The sequence below is a fragment of the Pieris brassicae genome, chromosome 5, assembly GCF_905147105.1.
Source record: "Pieris brassicae chromosome 5, ilPieBrab1.1, whole genome shotgun sequence".
In the NCBI taxonomy this organism is placed as follows: Eukaryota; Metazoa; Arthropoda; class Insecta; order Lepidoptera; family Pieridae; genus Pieris; species Pieris brassicae.
The window spans coordinates 1,290,061-1,312,928 of record NC_059669.1 but is presented as its reverse complement, the minus strand read 5'-3'; the positions used below and the strand labels follow the sequence as shown (position 1 = coordinate 1,312,928).

Genomic DNA, 22,868 nt, shown 5'->3' with positions numbered 1-22,868 from the left:
AAGAAATACAATTGTAGTTAATTTTTTTATTTACAATCAAAACTAAATAACTATTTCAATTCTACTCTACTAAAATTATTTCTTCATTTGAAGCCGGGATTTTTGGTTTCTTAGGTGCCCTGTAGTCATAGTTTTCAAATTCTGGATATTTCTTAATTATTTCACTGTAAGCATCACAAATTCTTGAAAATTCCCCATTGGCAATTTGAAATGGCCGAGTCACTGGGTCCAGCTCGGCCATTTTGTACATTCTCCTAACCATTTCTTCTCTTGCTTCTTCAGGAAACAGTGTTTCAGCTCCACGTAAAGAATACTTTTGCCTCATGGAGAAAATTTGGCGGACAACCTTTTCAACTAGTTTAAAAGGTTGATTCATTATTGGGTGTTTCAATGGTGTAAGAGTAACAACGCCAACATCAACATCTGGTTTGGGGAGAAAAGCATCTCCGGAGATATCAAATTTGTAATTAACAGTACACCAACTTTGACACATAACAGATAATCTACATCTTTGCTTATCTAGTATCCGGGCAGCCATCCTCTCGGCAACTTCCTTTTGAAATGTCAATGTCATTCTAGTTCGACCAAGTTCCCATGGTCCTTCTTGTCTGGATATCATCTCCAGCCACCTAATCATCAAAATTGTTGATACACTAAATGGTAAATTACCTATTAGATGGACCGGTGGAGGAGGATCATTCCAGCCTGTTTTTATATCTTTTGGAATGAAATGTGCAATGTTTGTTTTGAGTATGTCTCCTGTCACTATATCTACATCTATATTATCTTTACAAGCATCAGCAAGAAGTTCTAACGACGGTAGGAAACGTGGATCCTTCTCGATTAAAATAATTTTTCGAGGAGCCTGTTTAATGATTGATCTTGTAATACCTCCTGGGCCAGGGCCTACTTCACACACTACGTGATTATTAATGTTTCCAGCGGCGCGAACTATTTTATCAATTAATCTTGGCTCCATAAGAAAATTTTGAGATAACTCACGTAAGGCTCGCAATTTGTATAACCTAATGATGTCTTTAATACTTGGTAGCGGCGGAAGCCTTATTTGCGCGATTGGTTTTGCTGCTGCCATTATTGTTGAACTTTTGCTGGCTCCTCAAAATCGTCCAAGAAAGTTTCTTGCTTTACAGCGAAGATGGAGTACAAATAAATACCTAAAACTCCCGCTCCAATCGAAAAGCCCGTCATTCGGTTACGTCTTCCCAATTGTTGCAGTTTTTGAACTCTTTCGCGATTCTTCTGCTCTATAATCTTCATGTAGTCTAATTCAGCCTTTTTTAATACTGGGTTTTGTTCGCCAGTATCAACTTTTGTCTTATAATTAGAATCTCCCATTACGATTTCTTTACACCTAACCTATTTGGTTTCACAAATCACAATTTTAGAAGAGTAGGAACTGTCAAGTCTCGAAAATAACAAACAAGCAAAGCAGATAGCAAACCACAGACTTCACTTATCAATAAACTATAAAGTACTTTGTCAAACGAAAAAACCTTCTGTAATATGAAAAGAATTGCCAACATCAGGTAAGGAAAAAATAAATAGAACGTGCGATAAAATATCATTTATGAAATCACTATCTTGTCAGAATAATTTTAGGGTTATTAATAATATGCAAGGACTTAGGTATCTTAGAAAACATATCCGAAGAATAACGAAAATATCATCAATCCATAAAAACTAGAGAAATGAACGAACGATTGAGTCTTTAAAATCATTTACAATTAGTTAGCTTTATAAACCTATTAAAGATTTTTGAATGACTGCTAAAAATATATATTTTTCAATTTTATATTTAATATATTTTTTTAAAATAATAATTGACTTTTATACCATCTTTTGGCACATTCGGAAATACCATTGCAGAAAAAACAGCTGTTTGTGACGTTTGCATCTCGGAATAGCCATGCGCACATCTATCTCTTTCTAAACAAATTGTACCGTTCGCACATGTGTATTTTCTCCATGGAACTGCAATACCAATAATTCTCGTCTCGCTTTGAGGAAGTTTGCTCGCGTGTTTCGTTACGTTCACGAAACTTTGTGTACAATTATTAAATAAAATGCCTTTTATATCAAAAGACTGGCGTTCGCCTGGTGAAGTGTGGGTGAAAACTCAAGAAGGCTGGGAGAAGAAAAAGGTTCTCGAATGCACAGCACAAAGGTAAGTGCGTGTTGCAAAACAAACTATCCTTTGTTCGGATATTAGCGACGCAACTAAGAGCACGGAGCATTTCCTCGAGTATTACTTAACTAATTTAATTGTTGCTTTTAATGCTTGTCATGTGTAGAAAACCATTTAACCTACCAGCTTTTTTGTATTGCAGATATGCCGCTATAACTAACTATAATAACCCAGATGATAAAGAACAAAAATGGTAAGTACACAATAGTCGAGTTTGGTAATTTCCTGTAAACATTCATCAGCTGTTTCGCTTATGTTATTGATTTTACAATTCGTTAGTCCTACACAACAGCTGTGTGTACATCCTCTTACGTATATTTTTACGCATTTTTACTCAAAATTATTTTAATAAAAATAAGTACGAATATGTTTACAATTACAATACTCACCACAACATTGTAATTGGAGTGTGTTAATTTTCTACTTACTGCTCTACCAATTTTGAATTTTTTTTTGATAATTTAAGAAAATCTAGACTATAAACTATATTCTCATTCCAAGTAAACGACGTTGCGGGCCATAGTCCACACCCTGAATCCATAATGAAATAAAAAGAATGAATAGAAAGGTAATAATACTATGTTACGCTTTGATGCTCAAACGGCAAATTATATAATATTTACGTCTGGTTTTATATTTATTATGCTTAATTTACAAGTTGCAGTTCCAGTCAATTACAAATCGTACTTATTGCGAGAGAGTGATTTTTAGTTCTTCATACGATTTAGATGAATTAACCAAATAAAATAAAATTCTCTATGGTATTTATTTTAGAGAACATAATTTAGTAAAAATAAAAGTACTCCATCAAGTACTCAATAGATTGCAGATGAAATTGCGATCTAGATGTAGGCTTGGTAAAGATGAATGTAGGTCAGGCCAGATGAACCAACCCAGATCGGTAGATTGTTAGGAAATCAATTTGTTACTAAACCGCAAGACCGAAGTTATTACACAGCGTTGAGCAAAATTTTACACCGCTCTTCCATTTCGTTTTTAAATAGACAATTTGCAATATTAGGTACAATTAAAAAAACATATTCTGTCCACTTTGCTTGACGACATTTTACTCTTAAGTGACTTTATCAATCACTATCTAGTTTAGAATAGATAGGTTTTTTCTTATTTTTTATAATTTAATTTATATTTAAATAGAACCTCTGCCGGGTCAGCTACTAGTATATATATAATCCCAATAATCCCATAAATATAAATCCCAATACTAGTAGCTTATATATTGGGATTTTTATTCGTAAAAGAATTCTGTCGGGTCCGTATTTAGAGGTCTGAAGGCCTTGGGACCACAAAAGAGTTGAAGCCCTCTGGCCCCAAATTATTTTCCAAATAAAATGAAGAAGAAAAAAAAGTTTATTTGGAACATTTTTTTAGTTATCAAACAAAAATATGTATGTCAAAAGTCAAGTTGTTTACTAGTCGAAATTTAAAATTTCCGTAATCTATTGTGGAGGGCTGTAGTCCCGGTTGCCTATCCATAAATCCGGCCCTAGGTTCTGTGGTTCCAAAGAATTCCATAAACTTATCTCAAGTAGTCAGTAGTGTAAAGATTGAAATAATATGTAGTTTAAAATGAAGAATAATTCCTAATGTCTTCTGACCAGGATTACCAGATGTATCCAGTATTATAAGATGTCTTTCGTCGGCTATTGTGTCCCTCGGTTTTTGTAGATGTCAATGTCATGCTCAATGCTGTCAAATTCTCATAAAAATAAAATTATTACAGGTTATAAATATAATATTTGAAACTAATATTCTATATTTTCGTCCTTATGTCAGGAGGTTCTTCAACGATTACTAATTAGTAACAATTAATTGTATACTTAAAATTGACTAACACAAAAACGTATTTTTAACGGGGTCGTTACCATCATTCTTTCGAAATCAAGAAGCGAGTGACTCAAATATGAAACGAAGGTTTAATTTTAACTTTGAGACATAAACTTAAAAGCTATTTACGGGTCTAGTTACTAATTAATTGTTGATTGTTAAATATATATGAAATAACTCGCTGATTGCACAAAAAAATAACTTTGGATTAAATTTACATATGATATAGGACACATCAAAAAACTCGGACATTAGTAAATTTTGTAAAAACACCTATCGGCAACTACGTTGTTAATAATAGCAAACTTTTATAGTTGTGTCTCACTCAAATAATACCGATGTATTGTATACTGTGTTTACTTTGACCAATTTTTGCCGCGCACCACCGCTATGTGGAACCAGCTGCCCACTGAAGTATTTCCGAACCAATTCGACTTAGGGTCCTTCAAGAAAAGAGCGTACAAATTCTTAAAAGGCCGGCAACGCACTCGCGAGCCCTCTGGCATTGAGAGTGTCCATGGGCGGCGGTATCACTTAACATCAGGTGAGCCCCCTGCCCGTTTGCCCCCTATTTTATTAAAAAAAAAAATCCTCTGAAACATAAATAGACGAAATGCGTGACGGAAGTACTTAATTACCGTACAGAACTTCCGCAGCGGTTAAAAGAACACTCAATTGTAAGAATTGTTTTATAATTTACATTCGTGATAATTGTAGACGAACGAGTATGTACTTGATGTTGAAGAGAGTCTGAAAAACTGTCAAATAGGAGGATTTAGAGTCCATAATTAAAAATTATAGTCGAAAATCCATTTTTGATACTCGGGAGTAATTATCGCGCTCTGAATCTTACAAGACTTGTGTCTTGTTGATGTTTACCTTCACCACAGTAAATCTACAATAAGTTAAATAGGCTACTAAACATCTACCCGATCACCATTCAAAATTTAAAAAAAATCATTTATTAGGACTGGCTTCGGAACACACCTTACGCAGAGTTGGGGAAGCTACTGAAACTATATATCTACATATATTTAGGAGAAGAATTTGTTGTAAACAGTTAAAAAAGTATATTAATTCTGTTGAAAACTGACACATGTATGTTACTTAAAAGCATTTCCAAATCTTACACATTGTAATGCATACCTAATTATAATGAATTAAATAAAATAATTAATTCAGTGGCGCTTTTTAGGTCTGGACCTACGATTTCTGTAACTGGTTCATGATCATTTGTCAATCTAATCGCCAAGTAGGTGATCAGCCTGTGACTCACGCCGCCGACTTTTTGGGTCTAAGTTAAGCCGGTTTCCACACGATGTTTTCCTTTACAGGCGAGCATGTTAAATGCGCATATAAAAAGAAAGTCCATTGGTGCACAGCCAGGGAATCGAACCCAGACCTCAAGGATGAGAGTTGCACGCTAAAGCCACAAGGCCAACACTGCTCATACACACATATAATGAATAAACATTACATTTTAATTTTCATACAAATTGCGTACAGAAAAATTCCTTTTGGTCACGGGTTTTGAACTCTTGGTCGATTTGCACCCTTAACTGGGTTAAAACTTCATAACTCGATATTACTATTACGTTGCTCGTTATAAGTCCCTGAATTCTCGTTGCAGTAGGATTAAGGTCAAAGAAGCAAGGTTAAAACCTCATTGAGCGCTTACACCGCGATTTGTAGAGTTCAAAAATGAAAACGGGATTTCTGAACAATGCATTAGCGACATTGCAGTAATAACTGCTGTAAAAAATACAGTTTTTAAACACAAATAAAGTTCTCAAATGCATAATTCTATCAAAAGCAGCTACCTAAACACCAACACATGAGAAAGCCGCCATTTTTATATACAATTTTTGATTTGTCCATCACCTTAATACATATAAAAAAAGTTACTTAAATTATTGGGCAACGGCCTTATTGCTAACAAGCGATTTCTTCCGTGCAACCCTAGTATAGTAGTAAAAATAAAAAAGGCTTACTGATGGTAAAGTTCAATAATTTCATAAATATAAAAAAAACATAACTCTAGAAATATCTCAACTAAAACTGACCTAAACTAAATTCAAAAATAATATTTAAAACATTCAAAATTAAATATTAATTTATAACTAACTTAAAGTTAGTTATAAATTCATCTACAAGTCGCACTAAATTCCTTCGTAAGTCAAAACTCAATTCTATGATTTATTTTTTGGTTTTAAGTTCATTAATAACATAACGTTTTTTTATTATTTGACATAGTTTTGAGATTTGATCTCTTGTTTCTCTGCGTTGCCAATTTGTCTAAATTCTTATAATTAAATTTCTTAGTAAACTATATGCTTTCATAACGTTATGTAGTATCAATTAAATTTCTTCAATTACAGGAAAATGACACTCGCAACATCCATTACACACTTTCTAAACACTGATCTTAAATAGGAGCAAAGAAATTTTTGATAACATGCTTACTTAGGGTTTAAATTTTATATTAAACTGGTGAATACAAAACTAGTATTGTACTGTGTACACATACGCTTAAACTAGGATAACAAAGATATTGTACTACGATACAAAGAGTTGTCGTTAAATGGAAAAATGAAAATTAAAAATTATCTGTATTAGAAAAGGAAAAAGTTAATTTCAGACTAGTGTTAGTAATTATGTGTTTTTTTTTTTCTCACTTTTTTTGTCGTATTAAAGCCCGTGAAAGCAATTCCAATTTGTACACAAAAGAACAGATTTATAAAAAAAGTTCGGTTATGTATGACGCCTACAGTCGAGTTTATCATGGGTTAGGACAATAAAGTGACAAAAGGACGTACATAGCTCTGCAGTTTTAACTATTACGGTGAATTGCTGTCGTCATTGATAAGGGGTAATACACCCTAGCATTTGCTAAGTATTGTCGTTAAATCTAGGGACGTTACATGGAGTACTGTCTACTTAAAACTGTTAGAGGTAGTTCTTCGCTATTTTTGGTTTGACAACTGACGTATCAATGACACAGAGAAAATATTGCATGTATTGGTCATGAAGTAAATTAAATTTAGAATAATTTCTCTAATAAAACAAATTCAAATTCAGAACTTAGCACAATTGATCACGAATATATAAAACTAACATCATTCACCCGAACACACCCTAAACCATAAAGGTTAAAGTTATTTTAGATACACCCAGTAAAGGGTGTGTTCCCTGCTAAATCAGGATGTTTATTTATAAATAATTGATTACTGTTTATGGTAAAAATTATATTTACATGGTACATTTGTTTTCTCCTGTTTAGTTTGAAAATCCACAATTTACGTATATCAAAGAAAAATCATTGACTTTAAAAATACAAGTTTAGCGATAACAAATGTCTCTTATCGCATTTTTTAAAATATATTGGTGATCAAACTCGAACGATAAAATTAAAAAATATATACTAGACGTAGAACTAGGGTTTATTACAATCAATTCATAATAAATTAATTGTTGATTGATAACTGAAGGCAATAAACCTTGTTTTAGTGATTATCGTAAAATTTTATTTCGTTTTGTTTACATAACATCAGTGGCACTGGCATGTATTTAACATTATAAATTTGCTCGACATCCTGGTGGGCAGACTAAAACAGATAGATATCTTTATCTATAAAAAGTCCCCAAAGGCGAAGCCCCATTACTGCGTTGCGTCTTGCGGTGCGGTTAAATAGTTTACCATTTTATTTTTTATACATGTCCCATTACACCATTGCGTCGTCACGCTCGACGTTTCAACGGATCGACGGACAAGAGACGAAGCAGGGGGGGGGAGAATAATTAAAGCTGGCCGCACTCATTCTCAAAAAATTTAAAAATTTCTTTTCATCTAACAACAATTCCCTATATTCCTACATAAATAACTGACCATCACTATTTTTTAATGCTATCAGAGGAGATGTCCAGAATATTCTATGGTTTCTAAGTTTAATTCGGCGGTGGCGTAATAAAAGCAACATAAGAAGACGGTTGTGTCTGTCGATTGCGAAGGCTGAGACGCAGATGCAACGGTATGTATATGTAGTAGCAACGTAAATGTAGCATACAATGCGACGACGCACTAGTGGGGCCTCGCCCTTATAGTAAATACTATAACTACATAAAAAAGTAAATCAGTAGAGCTACAACCTTTTTAGGTCTAGGCCTTAGATTTCTGTATGTGTTTCATGATCATTTGTTAATCTAATAGGCAAGTTATGTGCCTGATGCACACCGTCGACTTTTTGGGTCTAAGGCAAGACGGTTTCCTCACGATGTTTTCCTTCACCGTTGTTAAATTCCGGAGATCGAACCTACGACCTCAGAGATGCAAGTTGCACGCTCAAGCCACTAGGCCAACACTGCTCTGAAATTCTATAACTCCTTTTTTTAATTATGTATAAACAGATTTTTAAAACAATTTTTACGTAACATTTTTGTGAGCCCATGAAATACATAAAATTCATTAAATGAATGGGTACTATCATTTTTCGAGGTTCATATCTGAATTGATAAAAAATTGGGTGTTTCAAAATAAAGTGGACCACAAGAAGTGTGTCAGGGTTGGATAGTGGGCCAGTTGAACGGGAAACTGAGTTTTAATTTGCGAATCGTACGGATGTTATTTTAATAATTGCTATGAAGATTCACCTTCGCTCCACAGATTAAAATCGAATAGAATTTATACCTTATTTATTTAAACAAGATAAGCTACCGTTGGAGATTACTCCAATGTGCGAATTATATTAACTGACGTGAAGCCAACCTTTTGACAGTTCACTTAACAGTCTGTTAATCTATGTAATTCAGAAATAATTTAATAAATTGTGTCATTGTGTGGCCTTTTCGAGAGGTTAGTTTTCGCTGAGGGTATGAAGAGTAAAGAGTAGTGGATGTCGCCTCATAAAGTAACCATCAAGCACCCTGAGGTCTAGGCACTGGAGGACTGCCGCATTGCTTTCCTTTCCACGTTATATACGTAGTTAGAGCATTGTATAAAAATGATGTCAAATTGTAATTGTCTATAGTTTTGGATCTTTACAATATCTATACAATTTAAGATACTGTTGTGTTATACTTTAGTGTAGTACCCTTAACTTCAAAGTCTATACTTATCGCTAAGTGTGACATAAAGCCATGTACTGCATTTGACATTATATATTTAATGAATTATATATTCATATATTTATACACTTTTCTGAAAGAAATATCTGGCTCAGAAAGCCCTACAGCTTATAAAAAGCAAGAAAAACCTGCTATCTTAGAAAGAAATGAAATACGGACTGAAAACAAAGTTAAAATGAAAGTAAAAGTTTGCTTCGCGTTTAATAGTGAAAGTGTTGCAACTCCAATGATTACGAGACTTACTCATCTACAGCTTATCTACCTATAGATGCTATATATATTTATTTGTATAGCTGTATTTACGGTACAACGATCCTATTTATATGGAGGCCCGTAGATTGAAGAAAATTCGTTAGGTAAGTAATGTAAGTCTAAGTAACGATGCAGATTTAAACTAGATCTCAATAGACAAATTCTGTACACAATGGTATATAACACATATAGTCAAATTCGAAGCTTTTTCATTATGTAAAAAATGTACTAATAATTTTATATATTTATATCATTAGTCACCATACAACTATAATACAACACAAAGCCTTAAAACCCATTTAAAACTAAAACCACAATGAAACAGCAATTTGGCATAATTAAAAGGAAAACACAACATAAATTTTCTACAATAGATCTTTAAAATTGCATTGACTGGAATTTGCAGGTCAAATATGTTATCTGTGACGAAAAATCGCTTGACATAGTTTTAAATTTCGAATTAGGACATAATTTGTTGAATAGCCTGCCCATACATTGGCCGACTGCCAACGTTCCGCCATCCTTGGTTTGGGTGCAGTCATGACCGTTTTAGAACTAAAGCACCGTTAAAGATGCATTTCGTGTCTTTGGCATGTTCAAATGTCACGCTTAAGATTTCCGATTAATCACAATTTTTATCGTTTCATCTGAGAATACAAAAAATCTTGGCTTCTATGTAATATCGATCTACAAACATTCCAATATTTTTTCGAAAATGTGTTAATATGGCGTTATTATAATAATATGTATTATTAAAACAATGTTTGAGGCGCCCCTTTCTTTGAATGTGACTTCTATAGTTTGTTATGGAGTGTGTGCTGTTAAAAAAATAAACATTAAAACAGTTCATATCTAGTCCTTAACTCTTATGGTGTGTGGGGACGGTTGCTCTTTCTCCGACATAAGTCACACTTCCGCTTTCCTTACGGGTTCCAATTTTATTCAGAGTTCGCAGTAATTGTGTTGGTGTCGCTAAGGGTGTATTATTAGGTCCTTTTTTATTGAAAATTATTCCTTTAATCAAATAACGTTGGCGTTCTTTTGTATAAAACTTTTGTAATAAGATTACTTAAATCGCAGCTGTAACGTTTTAATTAGGGGCATTTCGCTAGAATTCGCGCTCCATAAACAATGAGTTATTTCATTAACCGCTTGTTGGTCTTAAAATTTCCGACTTCAAAGAACTATACTTATAACTTAAACGTCTAATTCGACACATTTATGTAGCATGCCTTCGTTAACGGATAACGAAAAATATGTCTTTTTAACTAAGTCAACCTTTTTGGGTCGCAGCGGAGAGAGTGACTGAATATTTACTCAATCAATGAACTTTATAAGAAGACAGACACAACACACTAATATGTTGGTATTAATTATCAAGTTACTTACTTACTACTGCCGCTACTTCGTAAATCCCAAAAATCCCGACTTAACTACTATAGAATATACTATATATGTAACATGGTGTATATTTGTTACATCAGTGATACGGATTTTAAATGAATAATCGAAACTGGCTACAAATCAGTCACTTTTCTTCACAACTTAAATTTAATTTAATGGAAACAGTAACTAGTAACACAGAGCACACACTGATAACTTAATTAAAAGTTTATATAAGGAGGTTTCATACATGTCCGCAGTATAAAAATACGATCCCCTGCGTTACATGTGAATATGTTGTGTTATGCAACTGATTGCAATGTCCTTAGAGATAATGTATCCATGACATTGACTCCACAAACGGATAGCTCTTTTATTGAAACGACCTTGTTCTGAAGTAGTGTAATAAAGTAGCCTCAAAGGAAAGTGAGCTATCTGACTAGGCTGAGCATTTCGTCAATATTTTAAAAACACATAGCCCGTGAATGCAGCAATGTAATGGCGAATTTTTAAAGTCGGTCCAATCGTTATAAAAATACATATTCTTACAAATTTCTTTATATGACTCTATATCAATGTTAAATGTTTTTCTTGTTGAAAAACAAACAACAATATCTTAGTACCAAAAACATTAATTATATAATAATATCAATTTTAAAAATGAATAAAAAAATAATGTTAAAAAGATAAGTTCCTGTGGCAGTGTTGTTACTTTAAACGCTGGCAGCATTTCCTCGCTGTATTGCGATACTTATTCGTTGAACGAGGAAAGCACCAGCTCTGGTACCTGTCTGGTACTGGTCTACCAGGAGCCACCTTAAATCTGTAATTAGCAGTTAAGAGTCTTCCTAAGAGTCTTCAGCAAAAGGAACAAAATCGAAGTTGGAGGAAAGACTCTTAATAAATTAGCCTCTAATTTCAAATTAGTTTTGAGGTTCTAAAAATATTTAAAGTGGTAAACATGAGAGATATACATTTAATTCAAATTAACCAATATAACATGACCTCTAGCCTTGACGAAATTCCACATATGAAAAGTATCAAGCAAATATGGTACTTATTCCTTAGGGATTAAGGTCAAAGTTGCAAAATTTTATAAATCACTGCGCTGTTGCGTACAGGAATTGGTAGAATGAGTTGCATGCGGAAGGCAATGAGAAATGTGTTATGTGTCTATATATGAGTCTTATTTATTTTATATAATTTACGTGGTTTTATAAATTTTAAGGATTTTTTTACAAATACCTTGAATTCACGCGGTATGTTGACGATTGATGTAAGATTTTTTTTACTCGAAATATCTGAGATCCAACTTAAAGTTACTTTAAGTTTAAAATTCAAAACGCTAAGTCTGACTTGTGTTTGTTAAAAAATGTATTGGTTTTTGGAAGCCATAGCTCGCTCTCGTCTCGTTTATGATCACTGAGTGTAAATTATCAATATGTGAGCCTTTATTTATTCCACTAATAGCTACCCTTATACATAATATATATCCCGAAATAGCGGCATTTAACAATATTCTGTTATTTTAGTGTTTAATTGTGCAGCCTCTTACAAATAGAAAAAGTACAATAGGCAATAATTAAATCCGAAAGCAAATTTATGGTTATTATTGTTACTGTAATTTGGTGTTCAAACAATTGCTACGCCATGCCAATAACTATATAATCATCCAGATACAGTTATAGATCTCTACCGTGCTTTCGAGGGGGAAATCTTTTTTGAGGCACTTTTCACTGCGAAGCAGTTATTAGTTAATATAATTGGCATACCAGTTTGTATATTTTTTTTAATATCCTCACAATGAGCCATATTTAAATAGGCATGCAAATGTCATATACATTTTAACAATGTCTTATGAAGAATATAAAATAATGTCAAAGTTAAATTATTTACAATCGGTGTCAAATCTCTAGTCCAAATACTCGCCAGCGCTATAAAGCCTTTACAATTTTTATCACCTTCCCCTTGAAAGAATTACATCGCAGTGATCTATACCTTCTAGGAAGGTGATTAGTTTTATAACAATTGTTTGTATACATTGTGGTGGAGCCACAGCCGTGTTAATCCCTCGGTATATAAAGGCAAGTTTCTTTGAATGTTTTGAACAATTTTGGATGTTTTTTTACAGTCATAACTGCTTCAAGAATGTATAAACTTAACTGTCATAATACCAAGTTCGTATAAAAATGGTCTACAGCTTACAAGGGGTCTAACGCCATCCATCTTCCGGTTGTGAATTGTATAAATATTATATTTCGACCATTTTCGTTGCTTAGCTGGTCTGTTGGTAAACCAAGATCGTTTATTCAAAACCACAAACAAAATATGTCTGGCCACTTGCTATTCACTCGCGTTCGGTTCTATCTTAATGTATCCTAAATGGTCACGAACACGAAAACTTTTGACTGCAGAATTAGTTTCTTAGATTAACTTTCTCCATCAAACAAACTGTTCAGCTTTATCGTGTTTGAAGTGTCTGAAGTTGACACTTTTGAAATGATGGGAGACTTGAAGCCAGAGATTGGCTTTTAAGACGTGGTACGCTCTTGAAACTAAACTGACAGTTGTCACAGCTAACTTTCGTTTCGTTAATGATTGCTTGGTATTTCATAATAACAGCTATTCTTAACATTTTTAACAAACCGTTGGTTCTAAGAGAGGAGAAATCGTGAACCGATAATGTAATTAGTGTAATCTATGCATGTTTTATAACTATGAGGAAGCAGGAAGCAGGCAGGCAGGTGCGTTTTCATAAAATAATTCTAGTCACACAGGATGTTTTATTACAATAATTTTTACAGTGTATATGTAAATTAAATGAAAATAAAGAATTTACTAATAAATAAGACGCCTAAAGAGAACTAAACGTTTTGAGTTAATGAATGTAGTGTCGTGAATATAAGTGCAAGTGAGGTATATCGAACACACGAACATAGTGTCAAAACATTATAGAACAACTAGTATTAGAAAATTAAGTCAATGTAATATTACTTATTTGTCTAATTATTGTAGGAAAAAATATATACTATAAATATCAATGGCGCAACAACAACAACCTTTTTAGGTCTGGGCCTCAGATTCTGTATGTTTCATGATCATTTGTTAATCAAATAGGCAAGTAGGTGATCAGCCTTCTGTGCTAACACACTTCCGTCGACTTTTTGGGTCTAATGCAGGCCGGTTTCCTTACGATGTTTTCCTTCACCGTTCGAGCGAATGTTAAATGCGCACATAGAAAGGATCGAACCTACGACCTCAAGGATGAGAGTCGCACGCTGAAGCCACTAGGCCAACACTGCTTCACATAGGAAAAAATAGTTAGTATAAAAAAAGAGCGTACCATTTCTTAAAAGGCCCGCAACGCACTCGCGAACCCTCTGGAATTAAGAATGTCCATGAACGGTGGTAGCACTTAAGATCAGATGAGCCCCTCCCCCCATTCTCTATATAAAAAAGATGTAGGGTAATACACATAACGCTGGGTATGACTTCAGTATGATGTGACATACCGGAGTAAATATCAATAATATATATAAACATTTTGATACTTTAGACTAGTAGTACATAATACTAGTGGATTAAAAACCACAGTAGTTGGGTAAGCTCCAAGCGTCTATTGCACATTTTATTTTGACAGTTGTTCTAATATTTTATTGTCTATCTGTAGGCTTAAGGTCATTCGTCTAAGCTATGCATCATAGTATGAGCCACTTCAGACTACCAATAATGATTATTCAAGATACAGTAATGCTTGCGTGTCTTCATCTGTAAACATTGCGTAATATTTGTTGCAATTAATGCCCATACCATAATTCTATATTTAGCGTAATAATTATCTAAATGTTTGGGTTTTTTAAATAGCAACTTTATGCTGTCAACTGTCATTTGCAATCTGCAACAGTTGTAAACATATCCATTTTTATATTATCCTCGCTATTGACACAAACGTTTTACTAACGGGCTACAAATGTTCTACTGTATGATAGAATACACATTTATTTTGTACGAAAAATAAATTGTCTTAATTTTTTATAAGAACCTTCTCCTGACGATAACAAACACAGAAAGAATTAGCGAAATCGGTCCAGCCGTTGACGCGTGATGCCGTGACCAAGGGAAATTGGGATTAATTTTTATACATATATATATATATATATATATATAGATAAAACTTAATATATCTGCCCCATATTCCATTATTGGCTAAGGGACTTTGTGTAAATAATATATAGTTTAAATAACTAAAGAGAAAAAAAATGAGAATTTTTATACTTGCAACATCCAGAGCTGTTTTAATGCGGATTATCTCCAATTAGGATAGAATGAGTCAGACGTCAATGACCTCCAGTTACTGACCAGCATAACATGACCCATGCTTTTCTGTATGCAAAGCTGCAGTTACTACTCGTAAACAAAGTTAAATAATATTTTACGACGCGATTTAAAACTGTGGAACAATTACTTTGAATTGCCAGCTTGAAATGTTTTATTTTTTTTAATATGTATACAACTTTTGTGTTTCCTGTTTCGCAAACAATAATTCCGATTGTAGAGGGCTGTAGGGTAAATCTTTCATTGTGCATGGATATGTTTGAACTGTTTTAATTATTAACCAGTCCCCACTGTGGCAAACTACCACAAATTACAATGCAAAGTTTTTTCACTAATCCTACTTATTACAGTTCCCTATTCTCATCTGCATATTCTAATAGACCCGAGCAGGGGTTAGTCGGCCATTACTCTTGTGACAATGAATTAAATATGAGGTCTACTGACACGGTGGACTCATTATCATCTTTACAATATGAAGCATATTTAGTCCCTTTGCGGTAAAAATATAACCAACTCGCTGCAATTATCAAAAGTAATCTTAAGATTTAACAGTTTCCTCAGCTATGCTTTCAACTCTGACCCACTTCTGACATTACTAATAATGAATTATTCAAGATATATTTATTCTTGCGTGTCTTCATCTATAAATATTGCGTAATATTTGTTGTAATTAATGCCCATACTAATTTTATATTTAGCGTCATAATTACCTAAATGTTTGGGTGATTTTTAAATAGCAACTTTATGCTGTCAACAGTCATTTGCAGTCTACAACAGTTGTAAACAAATACATTTTTATATTACTATTTCGTTTGACAAAAACGTTTTGCTAACGAGTTATAGAGGTTCTACTGTTTGTAAGGATACACATTTATTTTATACAAAAAATAAAGCAATTATGTTTTAAACAAGTTGTGCGAAAAATTTTAAAAAAATATTTGCAGCCGCAATTGTATCAAAAATAATCGTAAGATTGAACGGTCACCAATAGATAGTTAGATTCCTTAGAATGGTTTATGTCCTTTTGCTTTTATGTGCCTATATATTAACGTAAATATTACTATTCGGTCGCAAAAAGGAAAATTTCGATATGCGTGCGAAACTATGTTGCGTTGGTAATTTCGAAAAGTTGATGTTTTTTCATCTATTCCAGGAGTGACGAAGATGGCGACAAAAGTTCAGAGGATGAGGTTGCGAGGGTACCACCTCACTGCCATATTACAATCAAATGCACAAGAGAGGTAAGTGTTGTTAATTTATCTAGGCTTAGAATCATTACATAGTTTGGATTAGAGCGGCGAAAACTCGGACATATATAAACTACGTTAAATATGAAACACTGTTGTATCACAAAGTACTATTTATCTGATTTTTAATCCTAATGTCTGTTACGATGGACCAAACGTTTCTCAGTTGCATGTAGTTTTTGTAGTAAGTTAAGTTTGTTGTCAAATGCATGACAACCTTGCAAGGAGGGATAGAAAATAAAAACAACTATTCTTACTGTTTTCTGGTCTAAATTTTATCTTATTAGATACGTTAAATTGAAATAAAAAAGGTTACGATTTGTTTTCAGATCGCAGGATTTAATGGCCTATCAGAAGCGGTGCGTCGGTTGGACTTCTCATCAGCTGTCCGCGATGTCAGGCGATTCAATTACATCTGCGCATTGTTAGAGCTACTTCTGTGTGGCCAGAGATTAACCCATCTGCCTGGAGCCGCGCAGAAATTGCTCCTGTCTATGCTTGAACAGCTTGCGGATCAAGGTATTTCGCTTCCAAAATCTAACGGCGTGTCACTTATGACTAAACTTTGTGCTGTTATAATACATATTAAATATTTAAAAAAATGATAAATGACGCTGAATTCTTTATGCCCCATACTCTATACTCGAAAAGGAGGTTTTAATATCTCTTAGTAGTCAATTGTTGGTATTGTATTTGATTTTCAATAGCAGTCCTGCTTTTACTCGAAACATAACTAATCTTAGCGTACAACCAACCCGGCTCAAGATGATAAACCACTCTTTATATGGAAATTGTATTTATTTTTACTAACTACTAAATGACATTCGAGAATTATCCCTGATTAAGTTCAAAACTCTCATTAAACTTAAATTAATCAATAAAGCTTTATATAAATTTGACGATAATTTTGAGAGATCCTAATCCTTGGGATTGGTTTACTCCAGTTCGAACAATTTATATGACTCAAATGTTGGCGATTAAAGACTATGGCATAGAGTTTCTTACCAGTTCTTCTTGCCTGCCTGCCCTGTTTCAGACGTTCATAAGTGTACCTTGTTACCTTTATGAATAATATTATTTTAGTTTGATTTCTGTTTATGACTACATAACATTTACTGTCGAATTTTTGATTATACGAACTCCACAATATTATTTTCCACCAATATATCTATTGGTTTTTTCAATACCTTAACCTTTTGATATCGAAAAGAAATATAATTTTACAAAGAATATTCGTTCTATTGAGTTGATTTTGATATAAAATTCGTTAGGTAAATACTAATTATTGTATATACTAAAGTAAAGATTACGTGTCAGTTGCAACATCGAAGCAGAACTTAAACGCCCTACGAGCGTTAGTGGTGGGTGTGACGGCTCTTCGTGAGGCCGAACGCCGCTCGTGCTGGGGCCGCCCTTTGGGCTCACGCGCTTTATGGGGTCACCACGACCATGCGATTGCACGTATTCATAGAATTGTTAACAGTATTCGGATACAGGAGGTGAGTGCCAAAGGCTACACATTTATCGAAATATCTGGAAATTATAGGTATGTTCTCGAACACGGTTTTGTGGTGGTCGATATGGCTGGTATGAGTCCGGTGTTTTAAACGTAATTACTTAAAACTAGATTGTTTATTCTAGTAATCAAAATATTTTTTCACCACGAAGTTATATATTTTGAAAGAAAAAGAGATAATAATAAACAGTCTGTTCTAAATTATTTCAATAAAACAAACCGTCAAACTATACACAGAACAAGTGCTGTGATATATGTTGAAATGAGACTTAGATTAGGGGTTGACAGCCGTATTTTACTTCGCATGATGTAATTATTTTAGTCGTAAATATTTTTTCACAAAGTTTTTACTACAGTTTTCGTTATATAATAAAATATATATTTTTAAATATAATAATAAAAAAATTACTTTACTTTGATACTATGTACTCTTTTCTTGTGTATATATTATACCAATTAACTTTAATTGGTAAAAGAGGTGGCAACCCTAATTCTGATACACGATTAAGCGCTTAATCAAGAATACCTTAACCAAGTTTGATTTGTTACCTATTCAGAGGTATTGGAGGCTCGATCACCAATTTAATTAAGAGAGTAATTGTAAAACTCTTTCAGCCTGGTCCGGAAGTAGTCCCTAAGCTTCATGACTTGCCTGAGGAATGCATCAGGGAGATTCTACTGAGAATATCGGATCACAGGGACTTGGATGTGAGTATGAAATTTCATCATATAAAAAGTTTAAATAGCTTCAGCCTCCAGTTTAGCAAATAATGTAATAAATTCGCTTTATAAATTATAATGTATTTTAAAATTTGCGTTATCTATCTGTGTATGTAATGTTTTTTTTATTAACTATACAAAATGAATGGTTAACATAAAATAATTTAATTACTTAGTATGTTATTATTATTTATTGTCTAATATGTATGTAAGAGAAATGCGAAAGAAAACTTAACTTAAAGTACAGTCACACTTAATACGTTTTCTCGCACAATACGCCACTTTACGCCAGTCACTGCAACTTGAGACATTTCTTAACGCTTAATACGATTCGTCATCCCGTTTAATACGCCCGAGCCCGAGCCCAGAGGTCTAATCGAGCGCTCTAACGCGAGCCCCCAGAAAGGCCCCCCGCCCGCACATGAAGAACCCGAGATACTGCAAGGTCTTCCCGGTTATACTTCCATTGATGACAATGTAGCACCGTAGATCTTATTGAGAAAGTGAATAACACACAAAACGAGGCCCAAAGTGATAACGATGAAGACGAAGATGAGTCAACTCCGGTTTTGTCAAACGCCCAGGCATTACAGCTTTTAATGATTTAAGACGCTATGTAGCTTCTTTGGATCAAAGCGATTTTCAACATAATTCAACTGTTCTTCAACTAATGTTGAAAATCTTTTAATTGCTAATGCAACAAAATCTTTCTGTCACACCAGAATAAGTGATTATTTTAAATAATGTAGTTATAATTACAATACGTATTTAATGTAATTTATAAATACCAATATATACTAAAATTAGAACATAATAGTATGTAGTACGTTTTATTTTTCGCTCAAGACGCGTTTTTGGTAGGGTCCTTGAGAAATCGTCTTAAGCGGGATTTACTGTATATAAATATTGAATAGGCAGCGTCGTCAGCCTGGTCAGTGATGGCGTCACTATGTTCGGAGCATCGTGTTTGGCGGGAATTGGTAAATTTCCACTTCACGTCGCAGCAGATCGACTCTGTGCAGAAGACTGATGCAGATACTGATTGGAAGAAGCTCTTCCATCAGCTCAGGAGGTCAGAATTTAGTTATTCTAAATGTTTTCATTCATAATTTTTAGGATCATAAATATTCTGTGAAACCAGGTAATAGGCAAAATAATAATGTTAGTTTTATTGAACATAAAATGTACTTGAAAAAAAATTTGAAACATATATAATGATAATGAGAATATATTTTATATTGTAATGTTAAATTAGTAGAACTATTTTTTAATTTCAAAGGTTGTACGGACTTCGTGAAGATGCGCAATACGCTGAGACATTGTCTCTTTGTAGACATTGCAAATGTCTATTTTGGCGTTCGCTGGGACACCCTTGTATAGCAGATCAGGTATTTAGGATTTTTATTAACCCAAAATTTATAAATCCACTTACATTTTTTAACATCAAAAATCAGCAAATACGAATCCGTCGAATTTTATATATATTTTATTAAAGTTGTCTTTGAGTATCTCTTATTTGACAGGTCACTATTGTTTACGGCCGTAGACAAAGAATGGCCTTTTTTTTAGGACACAGTAGGAGACAGTATAATTGCTTCGACAGGAATTAACTTGTAAATAATCTTTTAGTGTCCTGAGTATCGAGAGCGCCTGAAAGAAGCCGGTGGGCCTCTGCCCCCTCACCCAGTTCCGCCCGCAGCTTTCCTAAAGTTTTTCTCGCTTTAAAATATTAAACTTTAGCAAACAGTAACTCAAAATATAATTGTTTCTGAATTAATAATGTGTTAGAAAATACTATGATTTTATAACTTAACTACACAAAATCCATATAATAGGTTCAAATGCAAAAATTTCCTACAAATGAATTATAAACATTAAAAAAAGGTATATGGAAATTTAAACCTTATAAATGTATTTAAACAGCAAAATCAAACAAAAATTTGGAGTTGAAATTGGCCATCTGTTTTTAGAGTTAAATACAACTTGTTATTATTATTATTCACATATCCCCTAAATTTATCTGAGTCAAAGGTTTTGAGTTACTGTTTGTGGTTTATAAGTAAATGTTACCTAAAACATGTGATAAACTTGATTCATGATGGTTTACTTTCACTGGGGATGTTATATTTGAAGAATGTGTTACTTTTATTCTAATATACTAAAAGTTATAAAATTTATCAATTGATTTCGATTAAACGGCATATTGTAATTTAATTAATGAGTGAATTATTTGTAGAAATATATTTCTTCTGTTTTATTGTTTTGGTTAAGGTTTTGGAAAATATTGTGCAATATTATGATTAGGCGTTGTTGGCATTGGAGGTCCTATTAAAAGTGGTGTGCAAAAAAATCCTAAGCAATATCAATTATTTTAGTTTTATTTATGTGGTTTATTGCTAAATGGTTTATATTTTGCTATTACGTCCTAAATTACCACTATTTAAGAACTAGGCAGCTTACTATGTTAAAATCGCTGAAAATGTGTTCATTTTGTCTAATTTGATACTATTATACTGTCTTGAGTCTAAACACTAATTAAGCATCACATAAGAATTTATTAAAATATAATCATAACTAATATTATAAATGTAAATGTAGGATTCTACACATTAATGAATCTTCAAAATGTTGTGGAACTATAAGTTTAACCCCTACAGTAATTTTAAATTAATCAGCCAGATTTTTGCACCTGTCTCATTTAATGTTTTAATTTATAGCCAAGAGTGTTAATCACCCCTACTGTGTCGGACTCATAAAGTTGTCACATAATTTCATGTAATCACTTAGAATTATAAAGTAGATCTTACTACTACTTTACTAAAATGTTAAATTACTAAAATTGTGCATATTTTATACAAACCGCACCAGTATTCTTAAATTATTCACAACTTGAATTTAATATCCTCCCAACAAAAATTTTATAATTATGAATTCTAGTAGATTAATGTAACTTGTTTGTATCTTTTTTTATTTAATATAGACCATTACGATAAATTGTCCTGTGATACACCATGACAATTTTTTAAAATTATCATACTATTATGGGATGAAACAAATGTGCTGAAAGGTGCAAAGTAATACAAGCATGTAATATACCTTGTTGGTGTTGGTCTAAAGAATACAGCTTATTGCTGAATATTGTGTTTAAATATTATGAAATGATTGAAATTGACAGTATCTGACTTAATTTGTGATTTATTTAGTAAAGGATTTGTGTATTTTAATGCCATTGGGCTTACTAATATAATGCATATAAGAAATATGCAATCTAGTTAAAAAACTGAATAAAAATTATGATCTCTGAATACATATTTTGACTATTCAATGCAATAAATACAAGTAGTAGAATTAAATAAGTAAGATATTTTTATATTACTTATTAACATAACACTTCCAAACAATGGTTTGGCACATTATTAATCAAGTACATAAGCCATAACTATTGACAACTTACCTAAGCATAGGTTGTAATATGTAGATAGCTTTCTACATTTATAAGTTTGCTTCGTAACTGATACTATATTTGATAAATAATAAAATAAACTCACATTTAGTTTTCAAACTGATACTATGTAAGAGAACATCTGGCCTAAAACTAAATGATGTATTGTCCAATGGTTTAATAGAATGCCACTATTCTGGTGTAAGTTTAAAGATTTACTTACTATTCTGTCTTATCAAAATTTATACAATAAATATGCTTGAATCTTTCAAAACAGTTTTGTAAAAGTTCATTGAATATTTACAAACCTAGAGTTAACAGCAGTGATTAGAAGAAGAATAGTAAGTAAAACATTGTTAGAATATGTCTAAGTCTGATTAAAATTGTTCATTGTAGAATCATAGAGTAGCTGTTAATATTGTGATATTTTAAGATAATCTTACGGAAATGGATTTGTGTTTTATTGTATGTTTAGAAATGTAGTACTTTTTGTCCTTGTATTTACTTTTTGTTTGGTCTGTGATTGTGATTTTATTGAATTTTTTTCACCCATTTAAAATAAAGTTATTTTAGATATATTTTTGTTTACCTTACTTGAAATCCTTAAATAAAATATTAAAGAAATTCTTATCTGTGCAGATAAAATAAAATTCAACATCAAAATAAATTATCATCAGAAAACCGTCTGCATAAAGAATTGATCTTATTAGTAACATCCTTTATCCAGTTAAATTTGGAATAAAATACATCATTTATTTACGCGACTATTTAATTAAAGCTTCAAATATGCTGGTTATAAAA

At 32.7% G+C, this 22,868-nt stretch overlaps 3 protein-coding genes across 4 annotated transcripts; 1 reads left to right on the top strand and 2 right to left on the bottom strand.

Annotated features, from left to right (window-relative positions):
• Positions 1–11: 11 nt before the first annotated feature.
• On the bottom strand, positions 12–1,093 carry LOC123710314 (dimethyladenosine transferase 1, mitochondrial). The gene has a single exon (XM_045662131.1). The coding sequence runs from the start codon at positions 1,091–1,093 to the stop codon at positions 62–64; it is 1,032 nt and encodes a 343-aa protein (XP_045518087.1). The 3' UTR covers positions 12–61.
• Positions 1,093–1,447, bottom strand: LOC123710315 (cytochrome c oxidase assembly factor 3, mitochondrial). The gene has a single exon (XM_045662132.1). It carries the CDS (start codon positions 1,354–1,356, stop codon positions 1,093–1,095), a length of 264 nt encoding a protein of 87 aa, XP_045518088.1. The 5' UTR covers positions 1,357–1,447.
• Positions 1,448–1,968: 521 nt separating this feature from the next.
• On the top strand, positions 1,969–22,613 carry LOC123710170 (F-box only protein 32). Of its 2 annotated transcripts, XM_045661919.1 has the most exons (9): positions 1,969–2,185; positions 2,349–2,399; positions 16,296–16,383; positions 16,719–16,908; positions 17,707–17,888; positions 18,521–18,613; positions 19,540–19,697; positions 19,905–20,013; positions 20,255–22,613. In XM_045661919.1, exons 1-9 carry the CDS (start codon positions 2,085–2,087, stop codon positions 20,348–20,350), a joined length of 1,068 nt encoding a protein of 355 aa, XP_045517875.1. In that variant the 5' UTR covers positions 1,969–2,084; the 3' UTR covers positions 20,351–22,613. The 2 variants fall into 2 exon arrangements, with proteins under 2 accessions (XP_045517875.1, XP_045517876.1); XM_045661920.1 differs by lacking the exon at positions 2,349–2,399.
• The last annotated feature ends 255 nt before the right edge of the window (positions 22,614–22,868 follow it).

Coding starts and splice junctions, on each gene's coding strand:
- LOC123710314 (XM_045662131.1), bottom strand. CDS start 1,093: ATGGCAGCAGCAAAACCAATCGCGCAAATAAGGCTTCCGCCGCTACCA.
- LOC123710315 (XM_045662132.1), bottom strand. CDS start 1,356: ATGGGAGATTCTAATTATAAGACAAAAGTTGATACTGGCGAACAAAAC.
- LOC123710170 (XM_045661919.1), top strand. CDS start 2,085: ATGCCTTTTATATCAAAAGACTGGCGTTCGCCTGGTGAAGTGTGGGTG. Junction 16,384..16,718: donor CAATCAAATGCACAAGAGAG/GTAAGTGTTGTT, acceptor ATTTGTTTTCAG/ATCGCAGGATTTAATGGCCT. Junction 18,614..19,539: donor CGGATCACAGGGACTTGGAT/GTGAGTATGAAA, acceptor AATATTGAATAG/GCAGCGTCGTCAGCCTGGTC.